This window comes from Miscanthus floridulus, chromosome 7 (genome assembly GCF_019320115.1).
Source record: "Miscanthus floridulus cultivar M001 chromosome 7, ASM1932011v1, whole genome shotgun sequence".
Classification (NCBI taxonomy): domain Eukaryota; kingdom Viridiplantae; phylum Streptophyta; class Magnoliopsida; order Poales; family Poaceae; genus Miscanthus; species Miscanthus floridulus.
The window spans coordinates 88,783,477-88,801,458 of NC_089586.1; the positions used below are offsets into that span (position 1 = coordinate 88,783,477).

At 42.8% G+C, this 17,982-nt stretch overlaps 1 protein-coding gene and 1 long non-coding RNA gene across 7 annotated transcripts; both read left to right on the top strand.

Annotated features, from left to right (window-relative positions):
• The first annotated feature begins 970 nt into the window (after positions 1 to 970).
• Positions 971 to 3,916, top strand: LOC136463735 (uncharacterized). 3 transcript variants are annotated; one of them, XR_010761069.1, is made up of 4 exons: positions 971 to 1,255; positions 1,342 to 1,414; positions 3,072 to 3,287; positions 3,550 to 3,916. It is a non-coding gene; the product is annotated as an uncharacterized lncRNA (long non-coding RNA). The 3 variants fall into 3 exon arrangements; XR_010761070.1 differs by having other exon boundaries at positions 3,072 to 3,262; XR_010761068.1 differs by lacking the exon at positions 3,550 to 3,916 and having other exon boundaries at positions 3,072 to 3,518.
• Positions 3,917 to 6,585: 2,669 nt separating this feature from the next.
• Positions 6,586 to 17,725, top strand: LOC136467247 (trans-Golgi network-localized SYP41-interacting protein 1-like). Of its 4 annotated transcripts, XM_066465866.1 has the most exons (13): positions 6,586 to 6,862; positions 6,943 to 7,149; positions 7,254 to 10,331; positions 10,900 to 11,680; positions 11,798 to 12,456; positions 12,731 to 12,881; positions 12,996 to 13,074; positions 13,978 to 15,213; positions 15,787 to 15,886; positions 15,978 to 16,110; positions 16,199 to 16,514; positions 17,146 to 17,203; positions 17,412 to 17,721. In XM_066465866.1, exons 1-8 carry the CDS (start codon positions 6,707 to 6,709, stop codon positions 14,078 to 14,080), a joined length of 5,214 nt encoding a protein of 1,737 aa, XP_066321963.1. In that variant the 5' UTR covers positions 6,586 to 6,706; the 3' UTR covers positions 14,081 to 15,213; positions 15,787 to 15,886; positions 15,978 to 16,110; positions 16,199 to 16,514; positions 17,146 to 17,203; positions 17,412 to 17,721. The 4 variants fall into 4 exon arrangements, with proteins under 4 accessions (XP_066321963.1, XP_066321962.1, XP_066321961.1 ...); XM_066465865.1 differs by having other exon boundaries at positions 16,199 to 17,203; positions 17,412 to 17,725; XM_066465864.1 differs by lacking the exon at positions 17,146 to 17,203.
• The last annotated feature ends 257 nt before the right edge of the window (positions 17,726 to 17,982 follow it).

The window sequence follows — 17,982 nt, forward strand, 5'->3', positions numbered from 1 at the left end:
AAAGAACAAAGCGTTGACACTTTTTAATGCGACATTCCAACATGGGTCCATCGTTCTGTATCCTGCGATCCCGCGTTTCCAAATGCACGGCGTTGATTTTCCGATCTGTGGTTCACCTTTACCCCCACCGTCGCTTTATTGTAGCATACCCGCGTGTCCACGTGTGATTGGTTGGAGGGAAAAATATCTCCCTCACCTACCTCCCCCTCCGTTTCTCTCCCCTTTCTCTCTCTCTCCTTCCCTCCCGAGGCAGTGATGGCGCGCGAGGCGACGGCGCCTGTGCAGGCGACGCGCCGGCGCGGGCGGGCCCCCTCCCCCCACCCCCGCGCGAGCTCCTGCAGATGGTTGGCGCGGCTCTGCTTTCCCTCGATCCATCCGCTCGCTGGTTTACTCCCCACTCTCTATCCTTACTCTATTTGATTTTATCCTGCATCTATTGTTCTAAGATCAATTCCCTCCTAGGTCTACTATTCTTCCCTTTTTCTCTTACCAATCTAACTGCGATTTTTTTTGTTTTGTAGGCTGCGACCTGCTGGGTTCCACTGGATTTTGAGAGCAGGCATGTATTATGCAATAGACCTGAGCACATGACATGTATGTGATATTTGTTTGATTTTTTAGCGTAGGATAAAGATTGAGGCTGTATTTAGTTCCACCCAAAATCTCAAAAAGTGCTACAGTACCTATCACATCGAATGTTTGCGGCCCGTGCATGGAGCATTAAATGTAGACGAAAAAAAACTAATTGCACAGTTTGGTGGGAAATTGCGAGACGAACATTTTGAGCCTAATTAGTCCATATTTGAACACTAATTGCTAAATAAAAACGAAAATACTACAGTAGCCTTGAATTCAAAATTTTGTGGAACTAAACACACGCCGAGACAATGTACCAATGATTTTTGATTTATTGTTTCCACTTTGGTCATGTACAGTGATGAATACGGTTTCCTATTCTTGTCCCCCAACATCCACGCTGCCCCACTCCTCACCGATGCGCTTCAAGAACGCCCTGTCGTCGGCGGTCGTGGATGTTGACCTCCAACACCAGACACTGCCGCCCGCTTCTCATCGTCTTGAGCAGGTCGGGGCGTCGCCGCTCAGCTACAAGAGTTTGGGGGAGGTGGTCAGGTGGAGCTGCGGTTGGTGGCAAGGGTTGCCTGCCAAATCTAGCAGGACTCAGATCCAATCAGGGCTGGCCCATCTCGTGCACGTCGTTCATCCGCCCGTCTCCATGATATCATCGTCTTTGCAGGTAACGTGTTTGATGAAATCCCCCCCATAAGAGTTTTTTTTTGTCTAAAATCTGATTTTCAAGAACTTGATTTTCTATGAATGCAGCATCGCCCCATCTAAGCTCAATCCTCTTGGGAGCATGCTGCTGGGATCAGGAGCATCATTCTGTTCAGCACCTGTAAGTCTCGTTTGTAGAACTCATATTCCAAATCCTGCACATTTACATGGTATTATTGTATGGATGGGTTGTAGATGCGTGCTAAGCAGAGATTCATGTGTGCGACATGCTTTGGAGTTAAGATTGTATTATCCCGTGTGCTTTGGATTCAGCTAGGACTAACACATTGAAAAATCATCTAATAGCTGCAGGGTTTGGTTCAGTAAACAAATGATAGATAGAGATAAAAAAAAAGAAGCACTTATGTAGTTTTTCATGTCCACGCCCCGAGATTGAAGTAGTCTTTTTTATATACAAATTACAAATTGATGATTTTTATTTGTGAAGATGAATACCTGCTCAGACCTGCAACTTGCTTTTCTTTGGAGATGAAAATATTTTGGTTTGCATCATTTTTCTATTTTCACATTAGAAGATTTAGTGGTACAATTTGGGTTCACCTACCATTAAAAAAGAGCTCTGGTCCGCTATCTGGTACATAATTTCCATTCGCTCGTCACAAATTTGTAAATCGACCTACTGCTGCAGGCTAATAATTCTCCTGCGTGTGAGGATAGATGATTTATTAATTTTTCAGTTACTCATAAATCATAAAGTCAGATATTGCAGTAATTTTTTAATAAATAAACTATATATATAGATTGAATCATTTAAAAAACAGTCTGAATACTCAGGATGTCACTTAAGTAAATTAAGAAAGCAATTGAACTATCCTTATGATTAGGTACTAAGCACTTTGATCGTATATGTAGTCTGTGCTTCTCTAATACGGAAATGGAGAGGGACACTTCTTTAATTTTGTCAATCTTGTATTTTTGCTACAGCACAGAAGGCTTCAAGTTTTTTATACTAGTTTTAGAGATTGACACCATTCTTCACTTTCCATATTGTCCAAGTTCTAGAGTTCATTGGGAAGAAAGAAAACATGCATCTTCCACCTGGATTTGTTGCTCGTATCACAGCACAATCAAACCATAATCTTAGAGATGGCAATATAGTTTTACGAGACTTGCAAAGTGCAACAGTAAGCTTTTGTGCTTATTTGTTATCCAGTGTTTTACTGATTTGCCTCACCTCCACTTTTATAGTTATGTTAATCTTTCTCTCTTGGCAACACTGCTGTCATATTCTTTTTTCTTTAGCTTTTAGATACCCATTTACATCAAATCAAGTGCTCACTCCTCTTGATTGGGAGCAATATTATTTATGTGTCTAAAATAGCAACTGATATGTAATACTCAAAAAACAAAGGCCTAAAAGGTTCGAACTCTGTTGGATGAAGTACTTCGCTTATCTGTTGGCATATTTCAGAAACACTTCTAATTTATGAAGTATTCAGTCTCTCTGTATCATGCATCCTCTGCTAAATCAATCAAGATCCGAAATCAATGTGATTAGCACTCTTTATCTCTGCATGCTATTAGCCAAATGGTATGCTGAAGCTTATCTGCAATTATTGGTTGTGATACAATCCAACAGCCTCTGGTTCAGGTGAAACCTGAGAGTATGGTTAGCCTTGTTAATATCAACCGTACTCTGTACATCCATGTGATAAAAAAAACTAGGCGATATTGACTCTGGCAAGCCTATCATTAAGTTTGTGCTGAAATTCACACACAATTGTCCATGCTCTCAAAAGGGACATCGCCATTTGCAGATAACTGTCCTGGCTCTCACTCGTCTGTACTCGGATGATCATTGGAGATTTCAAGAGCACCTTTTGCCAGATTGTGTGACGCGTCCCAGCTCTCGCTCGTCTGTACCCGGATGAACATTGGATATTTCAAGAGCACCTCTCTAAGAGATGGGTGGAAAGTAATGAGACGGGTCAATCCAAATATGTAACTCGTGAGTCTTTTGTCAAAGCTTCATAGTGAGTTCTCTTTATTGATTATTTGATCATTTCCTACCCTGCCTCGCCAATTCTTAGTCATTCAAACTTTCAGGAGACATAACCAATGCTTACATCTTCAATGTGTTATTGCTTTGTATCTAATAATTTGCAATAATTGTACATCTTTGATGTGTTATTGCTGTGTATCTACTAATTTGCAATAATTGTGCATACCTGGTCTTGGTGTTCGAACTTTCATACAACACAGAAATAATTTTACACTTGCTTTTTTTTTCTTTAGTTTCATTGCTTGCAGTGGTTTGAACTTCGAAACCTCTGTTTGATAGCCTGAGTTGATGCAAAAAAGCAAGAAATAGCTAAAAGGATGGAAGAAAAGAAAGTCAATGGAGGCGCTTGTCCACATGGCGAGTTCGATGATGGATGAACCAGGCCTTGAGATCAAACGCTCAAGGGCAATCAAACGTCCTCTGCGCATGCCTAGTCCATCATCGTGGACAGAATGTCTGCGCCGCGTAGCTTCTTGTGTGGCATGGTTGTTACTTGTTAGACCGACTCCTTTATGGAAGATAGCCTGGCAGCAAGTTTTTTTTCTTTGGTAACAAAACAACACATATCCAAATTAAAATCAGCCATTATTTTGTTCCTGTTGCAACACATGGCATTTCACGAACTTTGCTTTTTGATTAAATGTCACTTTAACGCCGGTATTTAATTTTACAGTATTTGTATCTTATCGTGCGATCTCGTATGTTTTCAATACAAAAATTTAGTTGTCCCGTAGCCACGCACGGACACGCTACTTAGTATAATTACTAAGTCTAGAACAATATGTCGGTACTGACCAGAACGTTCTCTTCCAAGAGAAAAATAAAATAATCTCATTAACAAATATGTGAAAACCACAACAAAGCATAACATGCAGCGCACACACAATTTTCTCGTTCTCTTCCAAGAGAAAAATAAAATAATCTCATTAACAAATATGTGAAAACCACAACAAAGCATAACATGCAGCACACACACAATTTTCTCTTTATACATCCTGCCAATGCACCATAGGAAATCAGTAGCCCATCACATAAAAATGCATAAAATGCAGGGGCACAAAAGCACAGACATGAGATGGAATCGTTCAACCCCTGAAAAAGTAAAAACAAGGACATAAAAAGGGTCAAATTAGAGCTAAAGGCCAACCACACAGTTAGATCCCTCAAAAGCAAAACGAAAATACTTGGGGTACGACATCCAGACAGAACTCTACCTCTTCCTATTGAATCAGTTTGTGAATGGCCCAATATTCTCCTCAACTGCTTCTCTCTCCAACGATTGCTCTCAGTCACTCCCATCTAACGTGCCTGCCTTGCACATTGTGATTGCTCGTCTGATGCCCACCTTCTCCCTTGCCACCACATCTGCTTGATGGCGCCTGCCCACTTTCCTCCCTTGCCACCATGCCCGCTCGACCATACTTGGGAGTCACATGCTTGGTGTCTAGCATCTACAATCGATATACACTAGTTGACTGCTCATCCCAGGGAAGAGCTTGAGCTTCCTCCACCCTTTGAACTAGATTCAGCAAAAGGGCAAGATGACCATGGCAAGGTGGGGGCAAGCTAGCACTCCCCTCATAAATCTCCTTTTTCTATGGTGGAGATGAGGACATGCTAGAGAGATAGTGGATGTTGAGAACAGGGTGAGGGGCACGCCACCTGGGGGCTGGATTTCCTCTTCATCAAGACATGTTGCATCGTAGCACATGATTTCTAATGTTCCGACATTTGATTTTAGAGGATTCATTCATGTTGTAGTAGCTCTAACTAGATGTTCTAATTTGGAGTTGATTTTTTGTTATAATTGAATCACATAATAAGCAGATTTTGATATGTTCTTATCAAGATGGAGATGAAATGATTTTTCTCTAAATGTTACTAATTTATTTTTATCGGGATGGAGATGGATATTGATGTGTTTTTCCGATGTTACAAGAGCCTATTTTTCGATGTTGCAACAAGTGATTTATTTTGTTTCGAACATTCTTCTACTATGTTGCACGCTTGCGGCAGGATTCCTCTTAGTATTTTATATGGTGATTTTAGATGTTGCAACATGATGTAGCTACCTACCTATCTCTCTTCCGCTCTATGCCTCGTTAAGGTCCAAATAGTACGACCCAATGCGAGGTAAATACTATGTTCGCACTTTAGCGAGCATATGCATGTATAATGTTGACCATATGTATGGGAAAGGATGCAGTATACGACGCATGCAACATTCTGAAAAAGGTATTGATACAATATTAAGATAGAATTACCGCAACATCACTATATCTTATGCGAAGGTTGCGTGAGGGTGGTGATACCTAGGTAGGAAGCGTGCCATAGAGTGGCTAATAACTAGAGCAAGTCAAGTGATGGGCGTAATGACCAAAACATCATACTGCAAGGTGAGGTGGAGGAAAGAGGTAAGCTAGCTTGGCGTTGCAGTCGTCAACCAGCTAAACACGGGATCCAACGCTCTTTACCTGTAGATGCATGTCTTTGATACTTGTAGATGCACTATGTATAAAAGCGCGTGAAGAGTAAATCTGTTATATGAGTTGGTCTCTAAACTTGTGTGAAAATAACACGTATGCTCTAATAACCAAATGTTTGTCTCAACAGTAAAACTTGTTCTTAGAGTCTAGGCTAAAATCTAACATGTTGGGAAAAACGTTGATTACCGTAGGATCCACCGTCATACAACCAATCTAGAATGGCTACGTGACTAGTGTGCTCGGTTCGTGTCGTGAAACCGTCCAAAATCATCAGACCAAACTTCAACCCTAATCGAAGCGTTTGGTTTGCGTCTTGGAACGGAGTCGTCCGTCTCCAAGCCACTTTGCCAAGTCCAACGAAAAGACAAATTATTTTGGACGAGATCATTATCCTTTGAAAAGCACCGGACGACCTGTGCCACGCTGCACCGTTCCATTCCTGATCAGTTCAATCTCCAAACCAAACACGCTTGTACGTGAGCGTCCGAGCCGTCGAGACATCCGGTGCCAGCGAGTCCCAAAGTGCAAACGTGACCTATGCGTCTCTGACCATCCCCCGTGTTTCCAGGTCAACGTCTCAACGAGGCACAAATCCATCTTGGGCTGCGCAGTTCCTGCGGGGTGCACCGAGCACGTACTCGTGCGCCGACAGGTGGGCCCTCGGTCGCCGAGCCGCTGACATTAGTGGAATAGCCACATATTGACAAATCACTCAGCCAGCTCTCCCACTGCCACCTGGGACCCATGTGTAAGTTCTACAGCTGGCAGACGCCGGGACTGGCCCACAACCCATCGTCTCCACCGAACCAGACATTCCACCTGACTCACTGCTCTCCCCCGCGTAGCCGATGGCTTGATCGGATCCCCCGCCCGGCCCAGATCTGTCGCCGCCGCCGCCGTCGCCATGGGCGACCACTCCGACTCCGATTCCTCCCCCAAGTCCTCCTCCTCCTCCTCGTCCTCCCCCTCCGCCCGCCGCCGTTCCTCGCCGCAGCGCGGCCGGGCCCACTCTGACGAGAGCGGCAGCAGCGACGGCGTCCTCGTCGAGCTTCCTGCCCAGGTATGGCGCGAAGCCGCCTCCGCTCGGATACCACGGGTTCGGACCGACGGCTTCTTACAGAAGCTTCTCTCGCTCTGCAGGAGGCGCGGAGCCCCGGGGCCGACCCTGACGGCGGCGTCCTCGTTAACATGCCCGCTGACGACGCCACCAGCGGCGAGACCTTCGAGGACGCCCCCGACGATCTCGCGGCCTCCGGCTCGCGCTCCGCACGCTCGCTGGACGAGTCCATGGCCGTCATCGACTTCCCTGAGGTGTCCAGCACCAGCGCCGAGCTCCGCAAGTACCAGGTGCTGCTTCCTCTTTCCTCTCCGATCGGATTATATTGGTTTTGTGCGTGATTTTGCTGCGGAAGCTCTAGTTCGTGATGTGACGAACAATGGTTTCTGTTCAGGAAGAGAAGGAGGTGTTTGCGCGGGAGGCGGTGGCACTCCGGAGGTTGCTACAGGAGATGGTGGGGCAGGAAGCTTCAGTTGCGTTGCATGGAGAGGACGCTGATGAGACACTGTTGCATTCGATGCTGGACGACTGCTCGAGGCTTGTGCTTGAACTTAACTCGGTGGCACGGGCAAGGGAGCAGGAGATTGAGAGCCTACATGCAAGGGCTGCAGAGGCAGAGGTATCAAGGGAGGTTGCTAATGTATACCTGGGTTCGTGGAGAGAAGGGTCTGAGCAAGCTGTTGGGCGGATGCTTGCATCAATTGATGCTGTGGTTAGGCAAGATGATGCCAGCTTTGAGGGTGCTGTGCAGGATGGGGTTTCTATTCTGGAAAGGAAGACTTCATTGCTAGTGGAGAGGTACAGGCAGGTCACAATGGGTATTGAACAGCTTGAGCAAATTTTAGCTGAGGTGAATCCTGGTTTCGTGGCCACAGGGCATGGTGACCTTGCTACCATCTTAAGTATTCTTGCAGATGAATTGGTTGGTAGCAAGAGAAATGAGGTGGATTTACTGCAGAAGATGAATGCTTTTGCTGAAGAGAAGAAGGCTCTTGCTGATGAACTTGGGGAAGTGAAAGCTGCTAGGAATGCAGCGAATGCTGAGGCAAGCAAAGCAAAGGCAGAGTCTGAGCAGATGGAGCATAAGTTATCAACGACTAAGGAGAAGCTCAGCATGGCTGTTACGAAGGGCAAGTCACTGGTGCAACACCGTGATTCCTTGAAGCAGGCCTTGGCTGAAAAGACGGGTGAGCTTCAGAGTTGCATGGCAGAGTTGCAAAAGAAGTCTGATGCCCTGCAAGCAGCTGAGAGCAGGGTTGAGGAGCTAAGGGTTTTTCTAGATGAAAAGACAGATGAGCATGAAAAGTGCTTGGATGAGCTTCGAGAAATATATAGTGCATGGGAAGCTGCTAAGACGAGCATCGAGCAACTAAATGAAGCAAACGGTGCCCTTACTTCTCTGCAGGCTTCCCTTTCACTAAAGGATGGAGTTCTTGAACGCATTGAGGAGATCATGTCAGAGGCAACATTTCCAGAAGATCTTCTTTCCTTGGAGATGACAGACAGGTTGGGATGGTTAGTTGAGCAGAAGAAAATTGCAGATATGATCTTCTCAGAGCACCACAAAGTTAAAGAAATCTTGAGCTCAGTTGACATTCCACATTCGGTCTTAGCCGCTGAACTTGATTCCCAGATCAGCTGGCTTGCCAGCTCACTGAACCAGGCCAAAGATGATGCGGTCCGGTTGCATGATGAGTCTGCTGAAATGTTGGCTAGACTGGCTGCACATGAATCAAAGTTGGTTTCAATGCATGAGGAAATTGACCGTTTGACAATTATTCTACTGGAAGAGAAACAGGAAAAGGATATTCTTGTAAATGAACATTCTGAATTGATGTCCCTATACAACGCTGCTGTTAATAAGTTGGCCCTTGTCTCATCACAAAATAATGAGCTGCTAAAGGCATGTGTGGAATTTTCTGATGTCACATTGGAGGGTAGTGAGCCTATGGATATTGCCGAATTGGTACAGGGCCTCAGAAGCATCCAACAAAGAACAAAATCTTCTCCTATCGAGAGTGACATTTTTGAGAAGCTACAGGCATTACTATATACCCTAGATCAGGAATCAACACTATGTAAGATGATTCTCGAGGAAGACATGATTGACAGATCTGAGAGGACTGGTGAACTGCAAAGAACGGCCGAGGAGATTCTTGTTCTGAAAAATGAGAAGGTGTCACTGCAGAAGGAGCTCGAACGGGTGGAGGAGAGATCAGCATTGCTTAGAGAGAAGTTGTCAATGGCTGTAAAGAAGGGCAAGGGTCTGGTACATGAGCGCGAAGGACTCAAGCAAGCCCTTGACGAGAAGAGCTCTGAAATAGAGAATTTGAAACAAGTTTTGGAAGGGAAGAGCTCTGAGATAGAGAAGCTAAAGCATGCTCTGGATGAAAATAAGTCTGTAACAGACAATGTGAAGCAAGTTTTGGATGGGAAAAACTCTGAGATTGAAAGGCTTAAACATGCTCTGGATGATAGTTGTGTGGAAACAGAAAACCTAAGCCAAGCTTTTGTTGAGAGAACCTCCGAAGCAGATAAAATAAAACAAGAACTGGATGCAAAGAACATGGATATTGAGAATCTAAGACGTGAGATAGAGTCAAGAGAATCTGCCATGACAGATCTCAGAGAGCACGTTGAGCATCTATCGTTGCAGGCTGCACATTTGGAAAAGCTGCAAGTAGATATTGTTACCCTTAATGATGAAAAGGTGCAATTAGAAAGCATGTTGGAAGAAGCCAGAGCTTCCTGGGGCACTCTTGCTGATTCAATATCAAGCCTTACTCTTCCTATTGATCAGCCTTTTGAGGAGCCTATGGAAAAGTTTAGCCAGATTGCCCAATATGTCCAGGAATCTCAAGCTGCTAAGAGTTCTCTTGAAAATGAGCTACACAAAGCAAATGAGCAAATTACCTTACATGCTAGCAGGCATTCTGATGCCCTTTCCACCATAAACATGTTAGAAGATGAGTTGGGTAAACTAAAAGATCATATTTCTTCCATTTCTGAAGAAAAACGTCAAATACAGTTACATACTTCTGCTGTACAGGAGGAGTTGGAGAAAACAAATGAGGAACTGGCAATCAATTTCAGGAATCTTGAAGATGCCAACACCACCATTAATTCACTACAAGATGCACTATCACAGGCTAGATCAAATATTTCTATTCTTGACGCTGAAAAGAATGAAGCTGAAGCTAAATATGAAACAGAAATCAATGCTCTTAATGCTAAGCTAACCAAATGTTTGGAGGAGTTGGATAAAACTCACGGGCACTTACAAAGTCATTCAACAGAACATCATGGTTACCTTGAGAAGCTTTGCATGCTTATAATGGATGAGAGTCTCTTGTCTCTGATAGCTGAAGAATATGGAAAGACAATCAGCAGCTTGAGAGATATGTGCCTTATAGTAAAGAGTATGCATGAGCAGCTTTCTGTGAAGGGTTTTCAGAATGATCCGATTGTGGAGGTAATTTTTTCCTTATGATGATGCATTTTTTAGGATTCTCTGTTCTGTGCAGTGAAGTGAGATAATTTGTTGGTTTATTCATCTTGTTGGCTTTTTAGAGTTATCTATACACTGTACTTCCATCAATGCTTAGGCTGAGTTGTATGCTTTGTCTAATCATCATAGTTTCTAATCTAGTTCTGTGTTATCAGGCCTGTCAACTTTGTAATGTTATTCTCAGTGTGTGCAATTGCTTCCCAAAAGTAAACAAGATAGCTGAACGAGTAAGAGTAATCTAATTAAGAGCGGTCAACATGGCGCATCTGATCTTGCTAGTAAGATAATTTAGGGCGATGATTGGAATCCACTGTTAAGTATTAACATGGCCATCTAGATTCACTTACTACATTATTTTGCCTGCATGTTGCGCGAGCGATGAAAGAGGTGGATCTTAAATCAATTGTAAACTCCCCTCCCCATCTTAGAATATACCTTTTTCTCTTTGTTTCCCTTTAGTTTGCTTTATAATTCTTGCCAGGTATAATGATTGTGCTAACTTGACCTCTCTATGATCACAAAATGTAAGCAGGATTCAGAACTCTCAACACTTTTATCTATTCCGGACTATGATAGCTTTGTTACAGAAAGATTGGTCAACAACAAAACTAGAAAAGGGAATATTGATGACACTTCATCCTTGTCTACTATTGTTGAACAGTTGAGCAACCAAGCTGAATACTTTTCTAGTTTTTTAAAAGATTTGTCAACCTACATGAACAGCAATATTATTGTGGTGCTTCGTTCTCTGCAACTAGTGAGCAACACCTTTGCTCATACTCTAGAAGAGCATGACATGTTGAAGGTTGAATTGGGGAACAAGGATGCTCATAACAGAGCTCAGGAATCTGAAGTGCTTTCTCTACAAAAAGAGCTGAGAGCGATGTCATCAAAATGTATTTATTGCATCCAACAAATTGAAATTGTTTTTGATGATATGGTTGATCTTGGATATGCAATAGACTTGGCTACAGGCAGCTCAAGCATAGGGTCTGAACTAGAAGTAACTGTGTCTGATCTGAAGAATGAGGATACCAGTGATTATAATAAGGTGACTGATACTTTGCTTGCTACGATTGACACACTTAAGTCCAAGTCTGAAAAATTATCTGCCATTAAGGGGCTTGTGATAACTTCATTGGATGACTTCAAAATGAGGCTGAAACAAGCTGAATCAGCTGCTGAAACTGCTTCACATGAGCATCAGTTGTCTGCTGAAAGGGTATGCATGCTGGAGAAAGAACTCAAAATATTACAGGATGAATGCAACAGAATGGAACTAAATATGCATACTCAAATTTCAGCAGACAGAGGTAAAATCGTGCCACACCACTAGTAATTGGAGGTTCTTATATTCATTATGTTCTTTTTGTTTCAAACTTATATTTACCTGTTTCAACTTGCCGAACTCTTTTTCTTGAAAATTTCAGGTATAACTGACAATGCAATTTCAAAAGATCAAATGGAAGCCCTTGTTGAGAAGATAAGTAAGTTAAATATGCTGTCAGGCGAGTCAAATGTGCAGAGGGAAGAGGCTACATTCTCTAGTCCGCTTGACAAACTTTTTGTTGTCATTGATGAATTCAGTGCGCTTCAACGTGAGGTTGAGACCTTAAGATATGAAAATGAAGATTTACAGTTAAATATTGAATCCTATACTCGTGAAATTGAACAGCTAAGAGAGGTCTCCAGAAATAGTGATCTAATTAATAGGGAGTTGGAATCCAAAGGAAGTGAACTTCTTGAGGTAACTGTTAGTATGGAGCGAATGATTCAGCGGTTAGGATATGTTGGAGGAAAAGATGTACTAGAAGATAACAAACCTGCTACCACACAAGCTCTCTTATCGAAGGTGGAAAAACTAATAATTGCTTCAAGTACTGAAGCTGGGAATGCTAAATCCATGACACAGGAGCTGGGAGCAAAGCTGCAGTCAAGGGAAAAGGCAGTTGATGAGCTATCAACAAAAGTTAAGATGTTTGAGGATTTGTACCATGCACGACTTGCTCAGCCAGAAGCTAGTAAAGACAGATCATTTGAAGCATCTTCCTCAACAATTGGTTCAGATATGTCTGAGATTGAAGATGCGGTAAGTCTTGTTTCTGCTTGTACTTCTGTCATTAGTTTTCCTTTTTAATCTTCTGGCATATGCTACTGGCATTCATAATGTTTTGCAGTAATGTATTGTTCTTTCGCTGTGATATTCACTGGTCATATATGATTAACATTGCCTTTGTTATGGTGTTTCTGATGTTAGTAGTTTGTCAATGTGTTGCTCAGGAGCTATTCCTTGCATCCTAGCCCAGCTCTGCACAGATGTAATTAAGCATGTTTATAATTTGGTGGTTTGAACTACCCTGCAGGGACCAGTGGGCAAGGCATCAGTTTCATCTGTCTCTACAGCTGCACATGCTAGAACAATGCGGAAGGGGTCGTCGGATCATCTTGTTCTCAACATTGGCATTGGTTCAGAGTCGGAACGATTAATTGCTGCGCAGGATTCAGATGACAAGGGTATTGCAGCCTTCTTCTTTTATGCTTTTGTTTTTGCGTGGGACAAGGGGGGGGGGGGCGAGTTCCGCTAATTTTCTGGTGTGTCTAACAGCACTGTATTTCTCATCTTTGAAGGGCGTATAAAATCACTCCATACATCTGGCTTCATTCCAGCTCAGGGAAAGCACATTGCTGACAGGGTCGATGCCTTCTGGTAAGCTGATTGCACAGTAATGAATAATGCTGTACATGTGTGTTGGAAACTTAAAGAGTTGACCATGCTCCATGCTCGACATTCTCTCATTCCCTTAGGGTCTAGTGGTTCAGTAACTTGCGCTGCTTTGCTCTACAGGTTTCAATTAATTTCGTAAAATGGATATCTGCCCTTTTTTTCAAAGATAAAAGGAATGTCTCCATTTCTCCGATGCTAAATGATTCTGTGAAATTTATGTATAACATAGGCTCCAAAAAAGGATTACCTGTACCCTGATAATTCTAGCTGCTATACCTTTGCTTTCTTGTTACACAGTAAATTTCTTGTTACACCGAGGAGCACATGTCAGTTTTTGATACTGCCTTCTGTTTCCAATAGTGATAGGAGCGCATATCAAGCCGAAATCAGTAGTTAGATGCATACAAAACTTCTGGTCAACAGTCTCAGGAGAAACAAAACAACCTTCACAAATACTAGTCATTTCCAACACTGATAGGACTTAGGAGTGCTTATCAAGTCCAACCAGTAATTAGGTTCTCTCTTGTTTTGTTTGTTCTCCTACGACATTGTATCTGATCATGAAGTTTCAGTACTATCTTCACAAATATTTTGGTCTAATTTCGATGCCTGGATTAAAATAGTTTGCATAATTTCACCTGGCTATTTGTTTGCACTAGATGCTTTATATTTCTGCATTTATGACTGGGCTCACTGGAAAGAAGAGTTAAATTCATAGAACATGAAAAGTCAAATTTATTTCTTGAAATGAAATAAAAAAAATATTGTGCTTTATCCATTCTCTTGATCAATTGATGGTTGGGCTCTGATGATTGTATATGAGGAGAATGCTGCATCTCACTTCAGTTGTTCCGTTATGGTTTATCAGCTTGTGTCTTTCTGTAGGGTCTCGGGGAGCCAAATTCTGATGAACCGGCCACGAGCAAGGCTAGGGCTTATGTTGTACTGGCTCGTTGTGCACCTATGGTTGCTGGGCAGCATCTTGTGACACTGCTTCTCAGTACCGAGACCCACCTCATAGCATAATTGTACAATAGCACGTATTAACAGTTTCTTCTTTCTTTCATACAATACATGATCGTAGATGTTCGCTTGAACGTATCAGCCGGCTTATCAGCTAGAATCTACAGTATTTTTCTCTTACAACAAATCAGCTTCAGTCGGCAGCCGGCTTTAATACCAGCCGAACTGGCCGTCATTCTTTTCATTTTCTCCCTCCTGCTCAGATTTGTACTTGAGCAGTATATGTCAAATTTTCGCACACAAAGATGTAATGTGCAGAAAGATAACATTCTCATTCTTTGGTATACTGAAGAATTGGTAGTTGTAGTTGTAGATGTGGCCCTGATCACCTGATGAGTCCCATCATCGCGTCGCAAATTCGTTGTTTCAAATGCAAGCGTTTGAAGTCTGACAATATTTTCCCCTTACCTGCAGCTGAGGTCTGACCGTCTGAGGCGGTGAGGCCTTATGGGTCGACCTTTCCTATTCTATTCTATCTATACTATAAAGGAGAGAAGGAATTGGAAAACCATTGTCTCCTACCCACCTTAGATTGACAGGTGGACGCACGAGAGAAGAACGGCAGGAACGTACGAAACATGCGTGTTTGGCTCTTCCCATGCCTCGCTCCCCTTGTCTTTTTTCACCGATGATTCCATACCCGCCCGCGCGTACCCACTTCCACCCCTCTCCCCCGTGCATCCTTATTCTTCCCGAATCGCCGGGACGCAGACGTCGCCTCGGCCTCTTGCCCATCGCGAACTCGAACGGGCGCCCCGTGCCCGTCCCGGAGGCGCGCTCCCTCCTCTCCCACCTCCCGATCCCTAATTCCCAACGCCAACCGGCAACCGCCTCCAGAGCACAGCGTCGAAGGAGAGGCCACGTAAAAACATAAGAGATTTGCCAAGGAGAAGCCGAAGGGATCGGCGGAGGTGCAGGAACCAGCGGCTGCCGACGACGACGTGTGCACGGAGGAGATGGTAGAGGAGGAGTTGGAGGAAGCGGCGGCCGAGCACGGAGAGAAAGGCGGATGCCTCGAGGACCACTTCGTGGGGGAACCGATGCCAGAGTGCCAGACCACGAGGCGAGGCAAAGATGGCCGAAAGGTACAAGACCAAGGTAAGGCGTTTATCGCAGCGTTCAGACTTGTTATTTATCTCCGAACGTCGCTTGTCTGCTCAGTACTATATCGAGGATATTCAGTTTTCAATTGAATCAGAGTTTACATGTGTTAGATTAGTTCGTAGTTTATGAGTAGTTCATGCGTCTTAGAATGGATCAAAATCGCGTGCAGTTGAAATATAGATGTGATATTCTATGAGTGCGTATGGGCTCCACCTGCAAACTCGATTCACTCATTGGCCGCTTGCTTAAATTAGATCGGATCGGCCGCTGTTTCTGTGGCCAGATGGTCGTGGTTGTTCCTGGGGCTGGTGTGGCGAATTCCACAATTTCAGTCTTATTAGGGCTAGGTTTATTACGTTGGCTTAGTTTGGCTCCAGGATAATTTAGATTAGATATAAAACTGGTTTGCTCCTTTCGGTTCATGATGATTGACTAGATGATGTTTATTACTCCTACTTAGACACGTTTGAGGTGTCGAGCTTTCTTTTTTCATAACTTGATCAGTAGCACTATCACATTCTTGTGGCAATCCTTTGAATTGATAGCATAAGTTGTATCTTGTATCAGGATTCAAGAGCACGATGGAAGACGCCAGCGCAGCCAACTAGGCTGAGCTCCAAGCCACCTACTGCTTCTTCATCGGTGACGTCTGCACCAGGCTCCAATTGTTAGTGATTGATTGATTGATCTTTCCTCTCCCTTTTTACCAAATCATCACTGTTTGTTTCAGTAACATTATTTGTTTGCATATCTAAAAGGAATAACTCTATTTGGGGTACTGCTCAACAATGAAGTTTTCTCAGTGTCATTAATACAAAAGAGAGAGCCGCCAAGCAAACTGTAGAAATCTTGGAATCACACAGGAGATCAGATAAGGATCACTGCTACTCGGTAAGGAATAACTGCAGGTGTAGCTGTGCTGTCGAATTTCTATTTAGTCTTTTATTATTAATGTTCGCTCGTATTCATACTGCTGCAGGCTGGTCCCAATGAGGAAATTACATTTGCCCAATTACAGAGTTTTTTCAAAGACTAGATCATGCATCCTCACACTCTTGTGTTTGCACGACCAACGCTTCAATTCGAGTGTGAATGAATGAATACACTAGCTGATTGATCAAACTCGATTTTTCCCTACTGTCTGTCGGTGTACAACAACCCTTACTGGAGGAAGGCTCCTACGAGGTTGTGCAAAACAAGCTCTTCAAGAATGAGAACGAGAAGCTGAACCAGGACCAGCCCCTGTTGCTGGAACACCAGCAGCTGACCAGCAAGTGGAGGATGAGCCTCCTCAGGTGGGGTGATTCCTCATTTTTTTCTTGTCTCTCAAATTTTTCTTTTGTCATCGACATTGACAGCCACCTGTGCTACCACCAGATCCACAAGGCATCAACATATTTCTATTGCTCTGCTGCATCATATTCCTTTGATTACCTTTGGTAAACTGATGCAAATTGCAATATCAATCTGATTATATGCTAGGATATATGGTTTTGAGAGGTGTCAACTCTAATGCAGCCACTTTGATCTTTTAAGCACTATAACCTATTGAGCTTTTGTTTCCTTTTGTGGTCAGTTTCAAGTCACAGCCTATTGCACGGTAACATTAAATATTTTGTGCAAAGAAGGAGGTTGTGCTTAATTTTAGCTAAAAAGAAGAAGTATGTGTCTGACTTTTTTTTTCTCGAGTTCTCCAATATATATTGATCAAAACCTCTTAGTAGCTCACATTTTGCTGTATATGATTTCATTGGAGAAAATCTCATGATGATAGTAACAAAACAACAATAAGGTTAGATTGTATTGGTTGAATCATTTGTACACATAGAATTTGGTCACATCATCATTCATGCTTGCCTCAACTAATTTGGTATAGCATTTGTTCAATGCTTCTCTAAAATTTCTCCTGTGCTGACATTTGGAAAGGATAAGAAATTAGTTATCAAGTAGAGTGGGATACCTCTGCAACCACTGAGCTCGAGAGGTGAGCATTAATCTGCATTTTGCCTTTCCTATGCTCTATACTGAACTAAAGGTCAAATAATAATTTATGCTTGGTTGCTGGTTATCTTTTAGCGTTCTGACCATTTAGAATATATTAACATTTCTAATAAATTACATAACTGTGGTTACTGTTTTTAACTATTTTCAGATGGTTGCTCTGCTTATTGTTTGCAATTGGCTTATTTCAGATTGAATGATGGCGACAACATGGTGCACTATGGTACTTGGATGCAGAGTTCATGCTCGTGGCCAGTATTGGAATATTGTTGCTTGTAATCTTGAAGATCCATGATCATGGCTTATTTTCTAATCAAGAGTAGACCTTCTGTTTGTTTTTCAGCTTCAAACGGATTGTGTTCTCAATCTCAAAGTTTGTTGTTGTCAGAGTTATGATTTTATATCATGTATGGACTAATTCTGATTGATTTAGGTCTATGTTATGGTGCCTTGGATCTATGTTGAAAGGTCAGGATTCCTTTTTAAGTTTTCCTATTTTTTTTAACTTGTGATCTTTTACCACTCAACTGAACTTCAATGTTTGATTAAATGTCTACTTTTCCTGCTTTTACTACGTTGCCCTCTTAAGAAATGTTGGTACAATGTAAGTTATTCTGAATCCAAAGCATAATCTGTACCAAGTAACTCAATCCATAGGTGCTAGGTAAGTTCAACCAGAAAATACAATGTTTAACTAACATCTCCTTTATTTTGTGCCAAACTCTTGATAGACATGTGGGTGCCGCACGTGCCTGTCTACTA